Source organism: Cololabis saira, chromosome 10 (genome assembly GCF_033807715.1).
Source record: "Cololabis saira isolate AMF1-May2022 chromosome 10, fColSai1.1, whole genome shotgun sequence".
NCBI lineage: Eukaryota > Metazoa > Chordata > Actinopteri > Beloniformes > Belonidae > Cololabis > Cololabis saira.
In genome coordinates this window covers 8,168,952-8,187,667 of record NC_084596.1, presented here as the reverse complement: position 1 = coordinate 8,187,667, position 18,716 = coordinate 8,168,952, and the positions used below count along the sequence as shown (strand labels likewise).

The window sequence follows — 18,716 nt, the reverse complement described above, 5'->3', positions numbered from 1 at the left end:
CTGTCTGAGCAACACACTCTCGTGAGATTTGGCAATACATAGCTCTCCTCCTGTATAGAGTATCTTTGGCCAGGCTCCTCGACTGACGCCTCCAGCCGTCGACTTCAAGGGACAGGCCTACATATATCTATTATCAGTACTCCAGTTGTAAAAAAAAAATATCAGGGGGGATGGTGGATTTTATCATATGGGACAGATAATTTGTGCTGATTACAAATAATATAATATATTACAAATAATAGCAGTGACCAAAACACCTGCAGAAATACTGCAGGAATGACATAGCAGCAGTTAAATGCAGCCTTCTGTAAGCTTTAAATATCCACTGGGCTTACATCAAATACATCAAAACACAACAATAAAAAACACTTTTCTGAACTTATCAATATGACTCTGTCCTTCACAGGATAAGTAAAATGGATCACTGCAAAAACTCAAAATCTTAACAAGAATATTTGTCTTATTTCTAGTTAAAATGTCTCATTTTAGTAAAAAAAAATCTCATTATACTGAGAAAAAAGACTCACTGGAAAAAACAAAATTTTCACCTCTTTCAAGTAGATTTTCACTTGAAATAAGTAGAAAAATCTGCCAGTGGAACAAGATTTTTTTGCTTGTAATAAGAAGATAAATCTTGTCCCACTGGCAGATTTTCCTACTTGTTTCAAGTGAAAATTTACCTGAAACAGGTAAAAATTGTCACATTTTTCTGGTGATGACTCTAAACGTTGAAATAGCAGTAAAACCACATTCATTGATGAAATGACATAAGGGATGGAAAGGGGGGATGATTTTGACCATTTTAGTACAAAAACGTACAAAGCTGTAACCGAACTAAGAAACAACGACAAGATGCAAACAAGTAAATCCTCAACTGGTTCTCCAGGGTTTAATGTCGTTTTTCAATGACAGTTCATTTTCACGGACAAACCTGATCCCAGAACAGCTACACTGTCGATGAAAAGAAAATGCAATGATTTGCAAACGTCACGATGCCAGGCTTTATTCTCAAGAGAACATAAATGACAAGTGGAAACACGTTGAAACACATGGAAACGGGTGGAAATTCAATTCAAATCACTTTATTTGTCCCCTAGGGGCAATTTAAAAGGCAAGACAGCAGCTTAAGGACATACAAACAAACACACAATTGCACATAACAGATATTCAACATTTAAAATACGTGTGTTTTAAAGTGCACTTAGCTTTCTGGGGTCTAAGAATGTTTAAGATGAGTAAAAAAGAAACAATAAATAGATTGATGATAAAATAGAAACACATGGAAACACATGGAAACGGGTCCAAAGGTGAAACCAAAGGTCCAGGCCTGCTGAGCAGCTGGAGTCCTGCAGGAACCGGAACCGGACAACCTCCCCGCCCTGAAACTCCAGCAGCAACTGGTCTCCTCAGCTCCCAGATGTTCAGACAGATGTTCGGAGAGCAGACGCTCCACACCCAGAAACATCCCCCCGTTCCAGCCGTTTCACAGATGTGCTGCTGCCATCAGAGTCAAAATGAGCTCATAGTTTCACCAAAAGGACAAAAGCCTCTGATGTTTGTGTTCTGGTGGGAGTCAAATATGGGGTTGTGGGATTTGCGTGTTTTTATTTCGGGTTTTACACGGCGTCCCAACTTTTTTGGAACCGGGGTTGTAAATGTTCAAGTGAAGTAACAGTGGATCATAAATGGTCTTTACATCACCGACGTACAGCAACGTCACATTTCTACGTGACAGACATCGGTAGAGGCCCAGGTGGTGGAGCAGGTCGGCCAGTGGTCCGGGGGACAGACGCCGCCGTCAGAGTCGCTCTTTCTCTGATGTCACTCCTGACTCAGACGTCTGACTCCAACCCCCCAACCAATCGGTGGCCTGTAGTGTGATGACATCACAGCCCGACTCAGACGCTTAGAACCTCGGGAAGAGTAGAAACAGAAAAGTATCTACTCAGCACGGAACGAGTCGAGTCGCGCTGCGTAGGGACTAGTGGAAAAGCACCAAGAGACGACCCCCCGTCAGGGATCAGAGTCGACTCCCACCAGACTCCAGTCAGCTGTTCCCATCGTGGCTGATGTTCATGTGATGCTTCAAGCTGTTCTTGTGGGTGAAGTTTTTCCCACATTCCCCACAGGAGTAGGGCCTCTCCCCGGTGTGGATCCTCATGTGGGCCACCAGGATCCAGCGCATGGGGAAGTTCTTCCCGCACGTGGAACAGAGGAAGGGTTTCTCCCCCGTGTGGGTCTTCATGTGGACCAACAGGGTTCCGTTCTGAGTGAAACTCTTCCGGCACACTTTACACTCGTACGGCCGCTCGCCCGTGTGGATCCGGTAGTGGCGCTGCATGTCATGTTTATCCCGAAAAAACTTTCCACAGACGTCACATTTCACCGTCTTTTTGCCCGACTGAGCGTGAAAACGGCCGTGTGACAGAGACGACGGGCCGACGTGACTTCTGCCTCTGGGCCTCTTCCTCGGGGCCATCGCTAAGTCTGCGGTTGGTCCTGAATCCAGAATCTGGACATGGTCCTGGTTCTGGTCGTCAGCTAAGGGAGAGGAGTGAAAGTAAAGGTTCCCGGCGTCGGGTTCCGGGTCGGGGAAGTCCCGTTCCTGGTACCTGGACGTCAGCATGAAGGTGTCCGTCTCCCTCTTCAGAGCCGGCTGCTCCTCGTCCCGACTGACGCAGAGTTCCTCCGGTTCCTCTTTAACCTGCAGAGGTTCTGGTTCCTGCTGGTCCAGACCGGAGTTCTGGTCCTGGTCCGGACCGGAGTTCTGGTCCTGGTCCGGACCGGAGTTCTGGTCCTGGTCCGGACCGGAGTTCTGGTCCTGGTCCGGACCGGAGTTCTGGTCCTGGTCCAGACCGGAGTTCTGGTCCTGGTCCAGACCGGAGTTCTGGTCCTGGTCCAGACCGGAGTTCTGGTCCTGGTCCAGACCGGAGTTCTGCTCCTGGTCCAGACCGGAGTTCTGGTCCTGGTCCAGACAGGAGTTCTGGTCCTGGTCCAGACCGGAGTTCTGGTCCTGGTCCAGACCGGAGTTCTGCTCCTGGTCCAGACCGGAGTTCTGGTCCTGGTCCAGACAGGAGTTCTGGTCCTGGTCCAGACCGGAGTTCTGGTCCTGGTCCAGACCGGAGTTCTGGTCCTGGTCCAGACCGGAGTTCTGCTCCTGGTCCAGACCGGAGTTCTGGTCCTGGTCCAGACAGGAGTTCTGGTCCTGGTCCAGACCGGAGTTCTGGTCCTGGTCCAGACCGGAGTTCTGGTCCTGGTGGTCGGACAGAACCTCCTCCTCCTTACAGACATGATGCTGTGGGAAATCTGGAGGAGTAAAAAACAGGAGACAGGTGAGCAAGGTAATGTTATTAAAGCTCTACGTGTAGTAACTGGTAGTACATTTCACTAACTTGCAGTAACTTTTAGTAACTTTTACTAACTTGCAGTCACTTTTACTAACTTGTAGTAACTTTTACTAACTTGCAGTCACTTTTACTAACTTGCAGTAACTTCTAGTAACTTTTACTAACTTGTAGTCACTTTTACTAACTTGCAGTAACTTCTAGTAACTTTTACTAACTTGTAGTCACTTTCACTAACTTGTAGTAACTTTTAGTAGCTTTTACTAACTTGTAGTCACCTTTACTAACTTGCAGTAACTTTTAGTAGCTTTTACAAACTTGCAGTCACTTTTACTAACTTGCAATAACTTTTAGTAGCTTTTACTAACTTGCAGTAACTTCTAGTAACTTTTACCAACTTGTAGTCACTTTTACAAACTTGCAGTAACTTCTAGTAACTTTTAGTAACTTGTAGTCACTTTTACTAACTTGTAGTCACTTTTAGTAGCTTTTATTAACTTGCAGTAACTTTTATTAACTTGCAGTAACTTCTAGTAACTTTTACCAACTTGTAGTCACTTTTACTAACTTGTAGTCACTTTTAGTAGCTTTTAGTAACTTGTAGTCACTTTTACTAACTTGTAGTCACTTTTAGTAGCTTTTATTAACTTGCAGTAACTTTTATTAACTTGCAGTAACTTCTAGTAACTTTTACTAACTTGTAGTCACTTTTACTAACTTGTAGCAAATTTGAGTAGCTTTTACTAACTTGCAATAACTTTTAGTAGCTTTTACTAACTTGTAGTAACTTTTAGTAGCTTTTACTAACTTGTAGTAACGTTTAGTAGCTTTTACTAACTTGTAGCAAATTTTAGTAGCTTTTACTAACTTGCAGTAACTTTTAGTAGCTTTTACTAACTTGTAGTAACTTTTAGTAGCTTTGACTAACTTGTAGTAACTTTTAGTAGCTTTTACTAACTTGTAGCAAATTTTAGTAGCTTTTACTAACTTGTAGTCACTTTTACTAACTTGTAGCAAATTTGAGTAGCTTTTACTAACTTGCAATAACTTTTAGTAGCTTTGACTAACTGGCAGTAACTTTTAGTAGCTTTTACTAACTTGCAGTAACTTCTAGTAACTTTTACCAACTTGTAGTCACTTTTACAAACTTGCAGTAACTTTTACTAACTTGCAGTAACTTCTAATAACTTTTACAAACTTGCAGTAACTTCTAGTAACTTTTACCAACTTGTAGTCACTTTTACAAACTTGCAGTAACTTTTACTAACTTGCAGTAACTTCTAGTAACTTTTAGTAACTTGTAGTCACTTTTACTAACTTGTAGTAACTTTTAGTAGCTTTTATTAACTTGCAGTAACTTTTATTAACTTGCAGTAACTTCTAGTAACTTTTACTAACTTGTAGTCACTTTTACTAACTTGTAGCAAATTTGAGTAGCTTTTACTAACTTGTAGTAACTTTTAGTAGCTTTTACTAACTTGTAGTAACTTTTAGTAGCTTTTACTAACTTGTAATAACCTTTAGCAGCTTTTACTAACTTGTAGTAACTTTTAGCAGCTGTAATACCCGCTTACACATGCTCCTGTTAAAATGATATGACAATATATCAGAGAGCTATAACCGCATCTCCTCCTCCGCCGCCTTTATGTGTATCATTAGTATCATTAATATGAGCCGGTGGACGAGATCCACAGCTTCCAGCTCGTTTCACGCTTCGGTGGCGTTCTGCAAATCCTTGCTACCTGCCGAGAAAAGCTACTTTGTGGTTCTGCGCATGCGCACAGTGGATTTTCAAAGTTAGATTGGCACGTCCATGATTTCTTGCACGATGTAAAATTGATAATATGGGATGTTGAGTATTTGATCCTTCAAAATACACTACCCATGACATGAATTGAATTACACTTTGTGAACATTATACGATAAAGAAGGGGGGAAAAAAACAATTCTATCCCTTTATTTGATATTCATTCAACCATTCGCCTTTATTTAACCAGGCAGGTCATTAAGAAGCAGTACTCGAGTTGTAAAAATAAATCAGGGGGGATGGTGGATTTTATCATAGGGGGACAGATAATTTGTGCTGATCAAATAATATAATATATTACAAATAATAGCACTGACCAAAACACCTGCAGAAATACTGCAGGAATGACATAGCAGCAGTTAAATGCAGCCTTCTGTAAGCTTTAAATATCCACTGGGCTTACATCAAATACATCAAAACACAACAATAAAAAACACTTTTCTGAACTTATCAATATGACTCTGTCCTTCACAGGATAAGTAAAATGGATCACTGCAAAAACTCACAATCTTAACAAAAATATTTGTCTTATTTCTAGTTAAAATGTCTCATTTTAGTAAAAAAATCTCATTACACTTAAAACAAGACTCATCACTGGAAAAAACAACTATTTTCACCTGTTTCAAGTAGATTTTCACTTGAAATAAGTAGAAAAATCTGCCAGTGGAACAATATTTTTTTGCTTGTAATGAGAAGATAAATCTTGTCCCACTGGCAGATTTTTCTACTTATTTCAAGTGAAAATTTACTTGAAACAGGTGAAAATTGTCAAATAAGTTATTTTTCTGGTGATGACTCTAAATGTTGAAATAGCAGTAAAACCACATTAATGATGAAATGACATAAGGGATGGAAAGGGGGATGGCAGTTTTATTTTTATTTCAGGGGGGATGCCATCCCCCCTCAACTCCAGTACTGTTAAGAACACATTCTTATTTACAATGACGGCCACTTGGGGGGAAGGACGTGGGCTTAGGGAGTAAAACACAGTAAAATTGTAACTCTACAAAAGGTAGAAAACCATTAGCGAGCATTTTTTGGCAGAGCAGCAGAAATTGGCAGAACACCGGCCGAGATTTAACCCCGTCCCTGCTGATTCGGGCTGCTGACCAGCCCCAGACTAACTTCAGCTTATTCTGCACCGGTTTGAACAAGGTGTTACTTTATTCGGACCTTTAAGCCTGAGTTATGGTTCTGCGTTAAATCGACGGCGTAGCCTACGGCGTAGCCTACGGCGTAGGCTACGCAGCGACGCGTACCCATGATGGATCTATTATTACTGGATGGAAGACTGAAAATGGCCGCCCATTCATTTCAATGTGCCGAAAAAAGTTCCGGACTTCAGGGTTTACTTCCGCGTTATGGGGCCCATAGAGCATGCGCAGTTGAGTCACCTCCCATCATGCCCCGGGGCAGAGTATTTATATAATATATTAATTAATGTATATTATTTCATGTAAAGTATTACATATATTATTAATGTATTAATATAATATAATTACATAATATATATTAATATAAACATCCGTGGAATGCACGGACACGGCTGTGACGTCAGCCGTGACGTCATGCCCAGAAAGAGACTTTTCTTTGACTTTTCTGGCCGTTATTAAACATTTTTGACGGATATAAAGTCCATGACTTAAAAATATAGAATACAAATATTAGTAATTGTCGGTGATTACAGCTGGAGGTGTCCTGTGAACAGTTTTAGAAGCTACTCTTTTACTATTGCGGTCTATGGAAAAAAAGCTTTCTGGGCCCCATGGGATTTTTTGTTGCAGTACCGCGGCTGGACACTGGAAAAAATCGGCGTGCCTTCTGAGTGCGAGACTGGGGGGCTGCGCGTACCCTACGCCGTAGGCTCTGCGTAGGTGTAACGCGGAACCATAAATCAGCCTTTACAGCGGGACGTACCCAGCCTGCGCAGCTTAATCTCGGGCTTCCAGGCGACGTCCAGCAGCCTCCTCTGCCGGTCGATCACCTCCTCGTACTGGACCATGGTTCTCTCGAACTCAGAGAAGATCTCCCCCGCGGCGGCGGCGAGTCTCTCGGTGATGAAGTCTCTCAGAGACTGAACCGAAGACATTTCTGCTGCAGGGACTCAAATATCTGAACGAGACCCGAACACACAGCTGTTCCCCAGCCTCTTCTTCGTGGTCTTTCTCTTCTTCTCTGGATGTTTGCAGCAGCCGGACCTGCGGGCCGGAGGTTTCACTGCTGCCGCCGAGTGGAGACACCGAGACCCCACGGACCCGGTCTGCCCCTTTTAGTTTAATTAATGTGTAAATGTCTGGGTTTTTTCGGAGGAGATTCAGACGTACAGGGAGGTCCGACAGTGGAACTCACAAGGTGGAACCACCGTCGGACCTCTAACGGTGCGACACCAGCGGAAGTAAACAATGGGTGCGTCCGAAACGGTCCGAAATCGCATACTTCCACCCTAATGAGCAGTACTCGAATTGTAAAAAAGAATCAGGGGGGATGGTGGATTTTATCATATGGGGACAGATAATTTGTGCTGATTACAAATAATATAATATATTACAAATAATAGCACTGACCAAAACACCTGCAGAAATACTGCAGGAATGACATAGCAGCAGTTAAATGCAGCCTTCTGTAAGCTTTAAATATCCACTGGGCTTACATCAAATACATCAAAACACAACAATAAAAAACTGTTTTCTGAACTTATCAATATTACTCTCACAGGATAAGGAAAATGGATCACTGCAAAAACTCAAAATCTTAACAAGAATATTTGTCTTATTTCTAGTTAAAATGTCTCATTTTATTAAAACAATCTCATTACACTTAAAACAAGACTCATCACTGTAAAAAACAACAATTTTCACCTGTTTCAAGTAGATTTTCACTTAAAATAAGTAGAAAAATCTGCCAGTGGAAGAAAGATTATTTTGCTTGTAATAAGAAAATAAATCTTGGCAGATTTTCCTACTTATTCCAAGTGAAAATTTACTTGAAACATGTGAAAATTGTCAAATAACTTATTTTTCTGGTGTTATGTTTCTGGTGATGACTCTAAATGTTGAAATAGCAGTAAAACCACATGCATTGATGAAATGACACAAGGGTTGAAAAGGAGGGATGGCAGTTTTACAGGGGGGATGATTTTGACCTTTTTTATTTCAGGGGGGGATGCCATCCCCCCTGATCCCCCCTCAACTCCAGTACTGCTAATGAGTATGCAAAAAGAGTATCGGTGCGTCCGAAATGCCATACTAAACAGTATATATTCAAAAAGTATACTTAAGTTCGGCATACTTTTGAGTAAGTAGTGTGCATTCATTCGCACTAATCAGAGCCACACGGCACTTCCTGCCGTTGGGAGGGGGAGTTGTTACCATGGTAACAACTCCTGTCACAGCAGCAGTAGCAGCTCCGCTCCACTCTTTCTCTCAATCCATACTAATACATTTCTCTGGAATGAGTATGGATAGAGCTACTATTGAGTATGTTCTAATGTTTCGGACGCACTGAAAAATCTCACATACTCATTTTGCACACTCATTAGGGTGGAAGGATGGAATTTCGGACGCAACCAATGAGGCGGAAGTTGTGGATTTATTTATTTATTTATTTATTTATTTATTTTTCTACCTATCTATTTTTTTATATATATATTATTTGTTTATTCATTTTTTTATTACTTAAATCAACAAGAACAATGACAAACTCAATGTAAACACAAGTACGTCAGATTGAGAGAACGATCACACCTGTTAAATTGAGATTGTATAAAGGGAAAAGAAGAAAATAACTAAATGAATATAAAAATAAATAAATAAAGAATGAGGAAAAAATAAATAAACGAATGAATGAAAAATGTGTACTCCTGCAGTTCCTTTACTGACATAATCTGAACAGTTCAAATTCCAGTTTGTGATCTGCAGATCTGAACAAGTTCAAGTTCTTTATTTGCAAATATGCTGCGTTCAGTTCAACGTTCTCACAGAAATGAACTCGTTCATGCACAACACTGATGCATCCAACAGTGGGTTCCTCTCCAATCAACTAACATTTTGGTCTCCATAGCAACATTTTAAGGATCAGTGTTTTTGTAGAACATCAAGTAAAAATGTATAAAGCAGTAAATGTTTTTGTAATTTGCCAGAAGAAGCTAAAAACTCGAATCAGTTTGTTTGAATCTTTTAAAATCCTATTTTTTCTAACAGGTGTTTAGATAATCAGATTCTACTGGATGCTGTTCCTCCAGAACTCCCACGGTAATGTGTCCGTTAGGAGGAAAGAGTTCTGTCACCAGCTCCTCTCTAACCAGGAACATTTACTTCTGAAGCTGTTTTGTATTTACATTTACAACTATTTACAACCATAAGATGCTTATTTGCATGTTTACATCCAACTAGTAATATTTCTGGTATAAATCTATCGTGGGCAGCTGTGTGTAGTAGCAGTTGTGTATTTCCTCCACAGCTGTCCAACCACAGATAACAGTCTGTGATACTAAACTCAGAACAACCTGCATGTGTTTGTGGGAACATGAAGGTTTTAGTGCTTCTGCATCATGTGACCCAGACCGAGCTGTCAATCAGCAGCAGCAGCTTCTCTGTGGTCTGCAGGGGCTGATGGGAGTTTCCAGGAGCTGCTAGAAAGCAGCTTTTCCTGCTCTGGTCTCACAGCTCGTCCTTGTTGGGTCTGGGCTGCATCAGAGCTCCACTTCTCCCCAGGTTCACCAGAGGAAACACCACGGACCAAAATGCTTTTCCTCCCAGCTGCTGCTCTGTGCTGTCTGTGTTCAGGTGAGTGTTTCCAGCCAATCAGGAGCCCCCAAACTCCACCTGGAACAAACACCGTCACACTGACCTTCACCTGTCTGTCTGTGTCTCTGCAGCGCTGGTTGCCATGGCAGCAGAGCTGGTTCAGGACGATGTAACACTGACCAGGAGAGTTGGACAAAGTGTCTCCTTCAGCTGTGGAACTGATCAGTGTGATATTCCTGTGATATACTGGTATCAGAAAAAAGAATTGGAAACTTTCAGAGTGATTCTGCTTATTTACAGTAGCGGTGGAATTGATTCAGACTTCAATCATCCTCAGAAAGCAGATTTTTCAGCTGAAAATACACAGAACGGTTGTTTGTTGAAGCTAAACAGAGTTAAACTGGATCATTCAGCCACCTACTACTGCAAGTGTTGGAAGAGAGACGCCCACAGTGAGAAAAGATCCCTGCAGCCTGAACAAAAACCTCCAGCTGAACAGATGTCAAACACAGTTTCAGATCAGAATCCCATAATAGTTTGGGTTTCATAGAAGTTTAATTCTGTGTAACATCAGTATTACAGGGAACTTTAAACAGCCACAACAACTAAATTATGTCCATATTTCCTCCCTCTGGAGAGCAGCTCTGACAGAGGAAATAAGCTGTTGCCGTGGCAACAATTACAGTCTGGGCGTTCAACGGCTGACAGGTTTTTGTACGAGTCTTTTTCACCGTGGGAGGATACGAGTACCGCATCTTTGGACCTGGAAGTAAACTGCATGTAACCGGTAAGAAGCAACATTTCTCTTCCTTCAGTTGTTTGATTGTAGAAGTTGAAAATGTGTTTAAAGTCAGTTTGAGCTGCTTCAGACTTTCCATGTTAGTTTGTTCATGTTTAGTAGAGAACTCATCATGCAGCCGTTGCTACAGAAGAGAAGCTCCATCATTTCTGGAAACATGTTTAAATGTCTCCCAACAACTAAACGTGTTCTTTATTTCTGCAAATATCAGAGATGTTACAAATATTGATGTTTGATCATCTCAGTAATTCTGGAGCATCTGCTGCTCTTTGAACACAAGACGACTTTGAGCTCAAATACAATTTAATAGAGATTTACAGCTGGATTTAGGAACGTTCCTGGAAAGATGGAACTGCAAATATATTCACTCAGAACGTTATTAAGTTCAGCAGTTGGACTGAATAAAGTAGCTGCTTAGTTCACGTGGAAGAGAAGAACTCATCTTTATTCTCACTCAGTCGCCTTTTTATTCAGTCAACCAGAAAAAGGTTTTTGCAAAGTAGTAAATTAAGAAATCAAAAGATGAATAAGTGAAATTAAAATGAATAACACATTTATGGACAGTTTGACATAAATATTTTTTTCAACAATTTAAGAGAACGTATAAATGACTTAAGTCAAAATAATTGTATTTTGTTTTTCATTCTAAAGTTTAAATAATTCATATATTTGAACATCTCCATTAATGTTATCAAACCTGTTTTTTATTATTATTAGTATTAGATTTCAATGATTGGTTTATATTAATTAAGTTTTGCTTAACTATTAATATGTGAATGTTGTTGAGAGGATCAGACACACAAACGTGTTTTTAGTGATTAGACTAAAAAACATCAGAGTAAAGATTTTATTTTCCTCCAGATGGAGTTGGTTTCAGAGTCAGAACAGTTCAAATTAGGACTCGGACAGTTTCAGAGATAAAACACGGAGCATAGAATATAAAACTAAACCTGGAACCAGAAGAAATCAAAATATATATATATATATTTATATTAAACTGTGCATGTAAATGTTATTAGAAAGAAAACAATAAAATGTGATATTAATGTTCTGTGATCTGAGTCCAACTAAAAATGTTTAAAAATACAGATAAATCTTCTAAAACAGTGATTAGTGCAGCGGTTAAATATAATTTAATCACTTTTATGTCTAAAGCGTCTATTACAACAGAAGTGTCTCCAGGATGTTTCCAGAGACCAGAACACGACCCCCGAGCAATTATTACATAAACAAGATTGTATATTCCAGATTCCCGTCTCCCACAGAGGACAGACGTGGACCAGCGGCTGTAGCCACAACATTGTTTTAGAGTCAGAAATAGAACTGGTTCATCCCTCTCCCTCACCTGCACTCACACATATTCAGAGATGGATCATGTCTCTGTCTGTGTTTGTTGTTGTTGTTGAACAAAAATGAACTAAACATGTTAGAAGAAGGACAATGTTGGTAAAATGACGTCCCTTCTGGATTCTTCAGGAGTTAAGAGTTTGAGGTTTTTTCCACAATGTATTTATTCTCGTTTTTTAAATGTATTCAACCATACAACATTACACATACATTACACAGACACATACATGCATTTAACTTGCACCATTCTCTATACAAAGGTAAATAATTATATTGGATTAACCCATTGGGAGGAAAAATAAAATAAATTAATTAAATATAAAATTAAAAAATAAAATAAAATAAATACTAATTATATTCTCAACAATATTTACTTGTTGTTTTCAGGTAAATCTTGCACTTTCATCCGTCATAATGTTCATATATGGTTCCCGTAGTTATACAAAGTCTTTCCGTTTTCTCTTATCAATGTACGTTAGTCTTTCCAGTCCAATACAGTTAGAAAGCTCCTTATCCACATTCTCAATGTAGGAGGATCCAGACTTTTCCAACATGATGCAATAGCTCTCCTGGCCTGAAGAAGTCCAAAGTCCAGAACTGTATATTGCTTTGATGTGGTTGAGCAGTTAAGAGTTAAAAGTTAGGATTGAATCTCCTGCCGGGAGGTGTTGACCACCAACGGCAGGTGAAGGATCATCAGGGGTGCAGACCTCTGCAGAAACACGTGTTGGCCTCAGTTTTGTAGCTGCATTGATGAGTGTTTAGTGATCAGAGTCCACGTGGTTTCCAGGATCAGGCTGAATGCTGGAAGCTGCTGCTGACTGTGTGAATGTGTCTGTGTCCAACTTCAGATAAGCAGGTAGTGAAGCCCGTGGTGAGCGTGTACCCAGCAGCATCCAGAGTCCACCTGGGGGGGGGCAGCTCCCTGCTGTGTGTGGCCTCAGCCATGTTTCCTCCTGGGGTCCGGTTCTCCTGGAAAAGACAGAAGAAGAACGGCCCGCTGGAGGACGTCCCCCCTGCCGAGGGAGAGCAGGTGGAGCTCAGAGAGCCGGGACGCAGCGCCTCCATCATGGTGGTCCACCGCCTCCATCAGGACACGTACATATACAGCTGCTACGTCAAGCACGAGGGCGGCACGGTGGAGGCCCAGACACAAGGTGACGGAGGCTCGGTGACTGTGTTCAGCAGAGACTCAGCTTCACGTGGAGACGCTGTCAAAGACAGCAGAGGACGGACATTTGTCCCTGCAACTCCCAACATCTTCCTTCTCTGTTTCAGAGCTTCCAACTCCAGCAGCCCCCTGTCCTCCAGAGAGAGAGCCAGCAGACCTGCCAGCTCCAGCAGATCCAGGTTCAGGGGTTCCAGCTCCAGCAGATCCAGGTTCAGGGGTTCCAGCTCCAGCAGATCCAGGTTCAGGGGTTCCAGCTCCAGCAGATCCAGGTTCAGGGGTTCCAGCTCCAGCAGATCCAGTTTCAGGGGTTCCAGCTCCAGCAGATCCAGGTTCAGGGGTTCCAGCTCCAGCAGATCCAGGTTCAGGGGTTCCAGCTCCAGCAGATCCAGGTTCAGGGGTTCCAGCTCCAGCAGATCCAGGTTCAGGGGTTCCAGCTCCAGCAGATCCAGGTTCAGGGGTTCCAGCTCCAGCAGATCCAGGTTCAGGGGTTCCAGCTCCAGCAGATCCAGGTTCAGGGGTTCCAGCTCCAGCAGATCCAGGTTCAGGGGTTCCAGCTCCAGCAGATCCAGGTTCAGGGGTTCCAGCTCCAGCAGATCCAGGTTCAGGGGTTCCAGCTCCAGCAGATCCAGGTTCAGAGATCTTCCAGTCTGAGTGCAGGGTGAAGCTGCTCTGCCTGCTGTACACAGTGCTGACCCTGAAGAGTCTGCTGTACTGCTGTGGACTCTCTCTGCTGATGGTCCTCAGGAACAAGGGGCCGTCCACCAACTGAACACATGCTGACTGGTTTCTCTGATAATCTCACTCATCACATCATTTATACTCTTGATATACACAAATGATTAACCGTCTTGGTGATGTTTCAAATTTTTACAGCATTTATTTTTCCTTTTTTCCTTTTTAATATTCTGTATGTGCACAGTTTGGAAGCTGATTCACGTTTAATCAATATTATTGTCAATAAAGTGAAAAACAAGCTTGTTGTTGTACTTTTATCTCTACTTGTCATCAGGTTACATGTGTTAACACCCATTTGAGCCCCAGAAAGCAGAGAAAAGACTTCCTGCAGGGGTTGAACAGCAGCAGATCTGAATCTGGTCTCTGTGGTTATTAGGACTCATCAAAACTGCTGACAGCCAATCACAGGGGTTTTCCTGCAGCTGTGTGGGTTCCTGCTCTGCAGCCTCCACGTCGTGAGCTGTGGCTTTTCACTTTAACATCACCGTGACAGTTACAAGCAGCCACTGCTGCACACGGTCCGGGGACGTGGGGGAGGTCGGGGGGGCAGGAACATCGTATGCATTCAGACTTTCTAACCAGTTACTGGATTTTACAGAAGCGTTTATCATTAAACAAAATTTGCGGAGTCATTTCTCTCAGATTTGATCAAAGAAAAGTTATGGGGTGAAAAATCCACCACTTCTACTCGTGCTGTGTTGCAGGGAAACGTGTAAAACAGCGTCTTCAACCCTGGTCCTCGGGGCTCCTGTCGTGTGTTGTGCCACAATCTGAGTTCTGGTTCAGTTATTAGAGAGTTTTTAAAAACTGTTCCATACAGACTGTTGCCAGGGGTGGCGTTACAGAATAACAGTTAAGGAAGGAGTCCGAGCACAGACCTTTGTAACCAGCAGCTGTCACAAATATGTATAAAATAAACACAAACAACTTCTCTCATTCAAGTTAAACAATTAATTTACACAAGTGTTAAAAGATAGTGAAAAAACACTTGGGATAAATTCTGATGCCTAAACTACACATAAACAACAACTAACTAAACATTAAACACAAACTTCAGATAATACGTCTGTGTGTGTGTGTGTCTGTGTGTGTGTGTGCGTGCGTGCGTGCGTGCGTGCGTGCGTGCGTGCGTGCGTGCGTGCGTGCGTGCGTGCGTGTGTGTGTGTGTGTCTGTGTGTGTGTGTGTGTCTGTGCACTCGCGGATACCACTTGGTGGGGCCCTACCACCTGTAGTCCACCCACGGCTTAGGGCCCTGATTCTTGCTGGGCCCCGCAAAGTTTTATGCTTTAAAGTGGCTCAGGAGCCTTCCCTGATTCTCTTCATGCTTTTATCTCACAGGGCCTCATGAGGTCAAAATATGGAAATGTGTGTGTGAAGTGTGTGTGCTCACTGCCACCCTGGTGGTGACGGGATGCAACTGCAGCCCACACACACACTTCCGGGAGTGTGTGATATTAGCCAATAGGATGTTAGCTAATGTTAAAGACCATTTCTGGAACGTTTTCACATTTCTTTGACTAAATTAAAATGCTATTAATAATCTGATGATACATTAAATGTATGAACAAATCATTTTTTCATTCTCATATAATAATAATGATAATATCATTATTCGGTCAGATTAATATGATTTGACGAGTGAGCCCACCTGGAGCAGAGGAGACTACAGTCAGTCACAACACACAATAGAAATAACGTTTTTTGGAAATAAATATTTTTTTAAAGGACCAATGTGTTCATGTGTGATATTGTAACATTAACAGTGAGCAGCGCCGAGTGATCTGTAAACAGTGAGGGTGGAGGGTGAGGGTGGAGAGTGAGTTGATAGTTCAGGGGTCCTGGTGGGGGTGAGGGTGGAGGGTGAGGGTGGAGGGAGAGGGTGGGAGTGAGGGTGGAGGGTGAGGGTGGAGAGTGAGTTGATGGTTCAGGGGTCCTGGTGGGGGTGAGGGTGGAGGGTGAGAGTGGGAGTGAGGATGGGGGGTGAGGGTGGAGGGTGGAGGGTGGGGGTGAAGGTGGAGGGTGAGGGTGAGTTGATAGTTCAGGGGTCCTGGTGGGGGTGAGGGTGGAGGGTGAGAGTGGGAGTGAGGATGGGGGGTGAGGGTGGAGGGTGGAGGGTGGGGGTGAAGGTGGAGGGTGAGGGTGGGGGTGAAGGTGGAGGGTGAGGGGAGGCTATGATAATGAAGCTCTGTGCTGATTGGCTGCTTGAATAACGTGTAGCAGGGGTGGGAACCAAGCCTCTCTCGGGCAGAAGAGCCGGCTGCGTACACAAAGCGTGTCTCATGCGAGGGAGCTTCGGCAACAAAAAAAATTCCATTGCTTTTGTTTTTTTTCCATTGGACTGTCCTAACTGGCCGCGAGTTTAACGGTTTCAGTGTGGACAGACAGCGTCTGATGTCACGCAGCTCGACGCGATAGTCGGACGCTGGCATGCAGTTATGACACGGTGTAAACGGATCTTAAAGCCTGATTTACGGTTCTGCACTAAATCGACGCGTACCCTACGCCGTAGGCTCTGCGTTGGTGTTACACAGAACCATAAATCAGTCTTTAGTTCCCTGAAGAGGGAACGGGTCACCTCATCTTCACACTAATTCACACAGGAAGATTTAATTGAATTCTAAACAGGTACACCACAGTTCTTTACCCCGATTCCTAATAATTTCTTATGTTACAAGACAAATTAATCATGTTAACTGTAAAGAAATCACAACACAGAATTTTCACAAATGGCAACTTTATTGTTAAAAAAATAAAAGAACATAAGTTGTATATAAATAACATGTATACACTATTGCTGGCTCAAGGAAGGGCTGCGTGTCTTCTGAAGGTGTTGTTGAACAGCTTCAGGTGCATTGCCTGGAAGATCTGAAACCATGAACAGAAGAAAAATGTATTACTAATAGAGCTCCAGTGTTACCTAACGAGTGAGTGGCTCCGTTAAGTAACACTGGAGACGCCGGAGCCGCTCACGGGTCTGGTCCAGTGAGTGGCCCCGGTGCTCCGGAACGAAATGCTTAGCCCATGCAAAGATCATACTTGTAGACAAATATCGATAATATTGAACATTTTGTGAATATGTGAAATCGACTTTAAAGTTGGCTCAATCTTCAGTCTGGGACCAGCTTCGAATGCCTCTTAAAATGGCTGCTTTGTGAAAAATTAAAAAGACCAGTGTGCCTTGGGGGCGGCGCCTGAAGGGCGCACGTCCAATCACTGGCCAGGCGCTGATGACGTCACCGCAGCCCGCGGAATGAAAAGGCTCGCCTTCCTTCTTCAAATCCTCTTCTCTTCTGCTCTTCATCATCTCTGCATCCCTTCGCGCTCCAGCATGGCTTTGTGCCAAAGGCACATCGGGCGGGGGGGTGCACCCGCATCGGATCATCGTGCCTGAAGATCCGTAGCGGTCTCCTGCGGCCCTGCTCGCTCCTAACCTTTTCTCTGTTTGAGTTCTTTCGCCAGGAGGATCCGATCCTCCGGCAGCATGTCCATATTAGCCCGAGAAGCCATATCCTCCTGCGTCCGTGAAGCCCGTGCCTCGATGATGAAATGGGAGCAGCCCTGATTACAGTGGACTGTCCGGCACCTGTAGGCCACGTCAAGAGGCTCCGTGGCGGGAAGGATCGGCATGGCTGTTGCACGCTGTAAGACTGTCTTTTTTCTTTTCAGAGTTGGAAGCAGGAGAGCGATTCAGGAGCCGCCCGCTACTGGAGAATCCCCGTCAGAAACGATTGGTAGTGGGATCAGAGCCGAGCCGAACCGAACCGAGGGGCCCTCTCGGACTGAAACCCCCGGCAGAACTCGATCAGCATCTAAAAGAGCCCGCAGCTTCCCGATCCGGAGGAGAAGAGGCGAGAGGTTTATGGTCCTGGGCGATCAGTTTAATTTAGAGCGGTTCAGAGCTAAATTTACGTTTAATGTTTAGTTACCATATCTATATTACTGTGTAACGCCGGCAAGTACCAGCATTATTGTTGTTTGCTTATTTTGTGGCTCCATTTTCACCAGTTATCCGTGGGTTTAAATACCGCGCCGTCATCTGTCTCATTGCACGTGGTGTGACGGGGCGCAGCCATCTTGCCGGCCACGTGCGGTCACGTTGTTTTGAGACACAGATGATCGGAAGATATGTACAACGTGTTTATTGTTTTGATCTCTTTTCCTTCATGCAGTTAACGTTTTATTCCTGTTTTCTTTATGGTAGTGTTTTATGTTTTAATGTAGTTTGCCATCAGGATTTATTCAATGGTGTTGCTTTTCCACCTGCTTGACACCTGGATGTAAATAAATTCTGATTGATTTTAATGAGAGAAGTCGTTTGTGTTGTTTGCACATATTTTGTCACAGTGCTGGCTTGACAGAGCTAGAGCCGAACTGGTAATGGCCTTCAACAGTTATAATGTAAAAATAATACTAAAAGAAGAACAAAAAGAACAGACCAGGTGTATATATCAGTGTGCATATTTTTTCCCTCAGTTTCTTTTCTTAGTTTAATTTGTTGGACGTCCGAGTTTCTTTTATTTTTTTATCAATAAAACACCTTAATGGATGGATGGATGGATGGATGGATGGATGGATGGATGGATGGATGGATGGATGGATGGACAGATTGATGGATGGATGGATGGATGGATGGATGGATGGATGGATGGATGGATGGATGGATGGATGGATGGATGGATGGATGGATGGATGGATGGATGGATTTATGGATGGATGACAGATGGACAGATGGTCCTCCAAAACTGGGATTCCATGATTTCTTTCCAG

At 43.0% G+C, this 18,716-nt stretch overlaps 3 protein-coding genes across 3 annotated transcripts; 2 read left to right on the top strand and 1 right to left on the bottom strand.

The window, feature by feature from the left end:
- Positions 1–955: 955 nt before the first annotated feature.
- Positions 956–2,764, bottom strand: LOC133452375 (gastrula zinc finger protein XlCGF49.1-like). Its single transcript, XM_061731642.1, has one exon. It carries the CDS (start codon positions 2,624–2,626, stop codon positions 2,048–2,050), a length of 579 nt encoding a protein of 192 aa, XP_061587626.1. The 5' UTR covers positions 2,627–2,764; the 3' UTR covers positions 956–2,047.
- A 7,128-nt stretch (positions 2,765–9,892) lies between these two features.
- Positions 9,893–13,318, top strand: LOC133452167 (immunoglobulin lambda-1 light chain-like; the record flags this gene model as incomplete). The annotated part of the gene is made up of 4 exons (XM_061731387.1): positions 9,893–9,935; positions 10,028–10,348; positions 10,618–10,683; positions 12,894–13,318. Coding segments are annotated over exons 1-4 (855 nt in total), but the record flags the coding sequence as incomplete, so codon positions are not given.
- Positions 13,319–13,322: 4 nt separating this feature from the next.
- LOC133452166 (formin-2-like) lies at positions 13,323–14,121 on the top strand (the record flags this gene model as incomplete). Its single annotated transcript, XM_061731386.1, has 1 exon — positions 13,323–14,121. A coding segment is annotated over one exon (660 nt), but the record flags the coding sequence as incomplete, so codon positions are not given.
- Between the last annotated feature and the right edge of the window lie 4,595 nt (positions 14,122–18,716).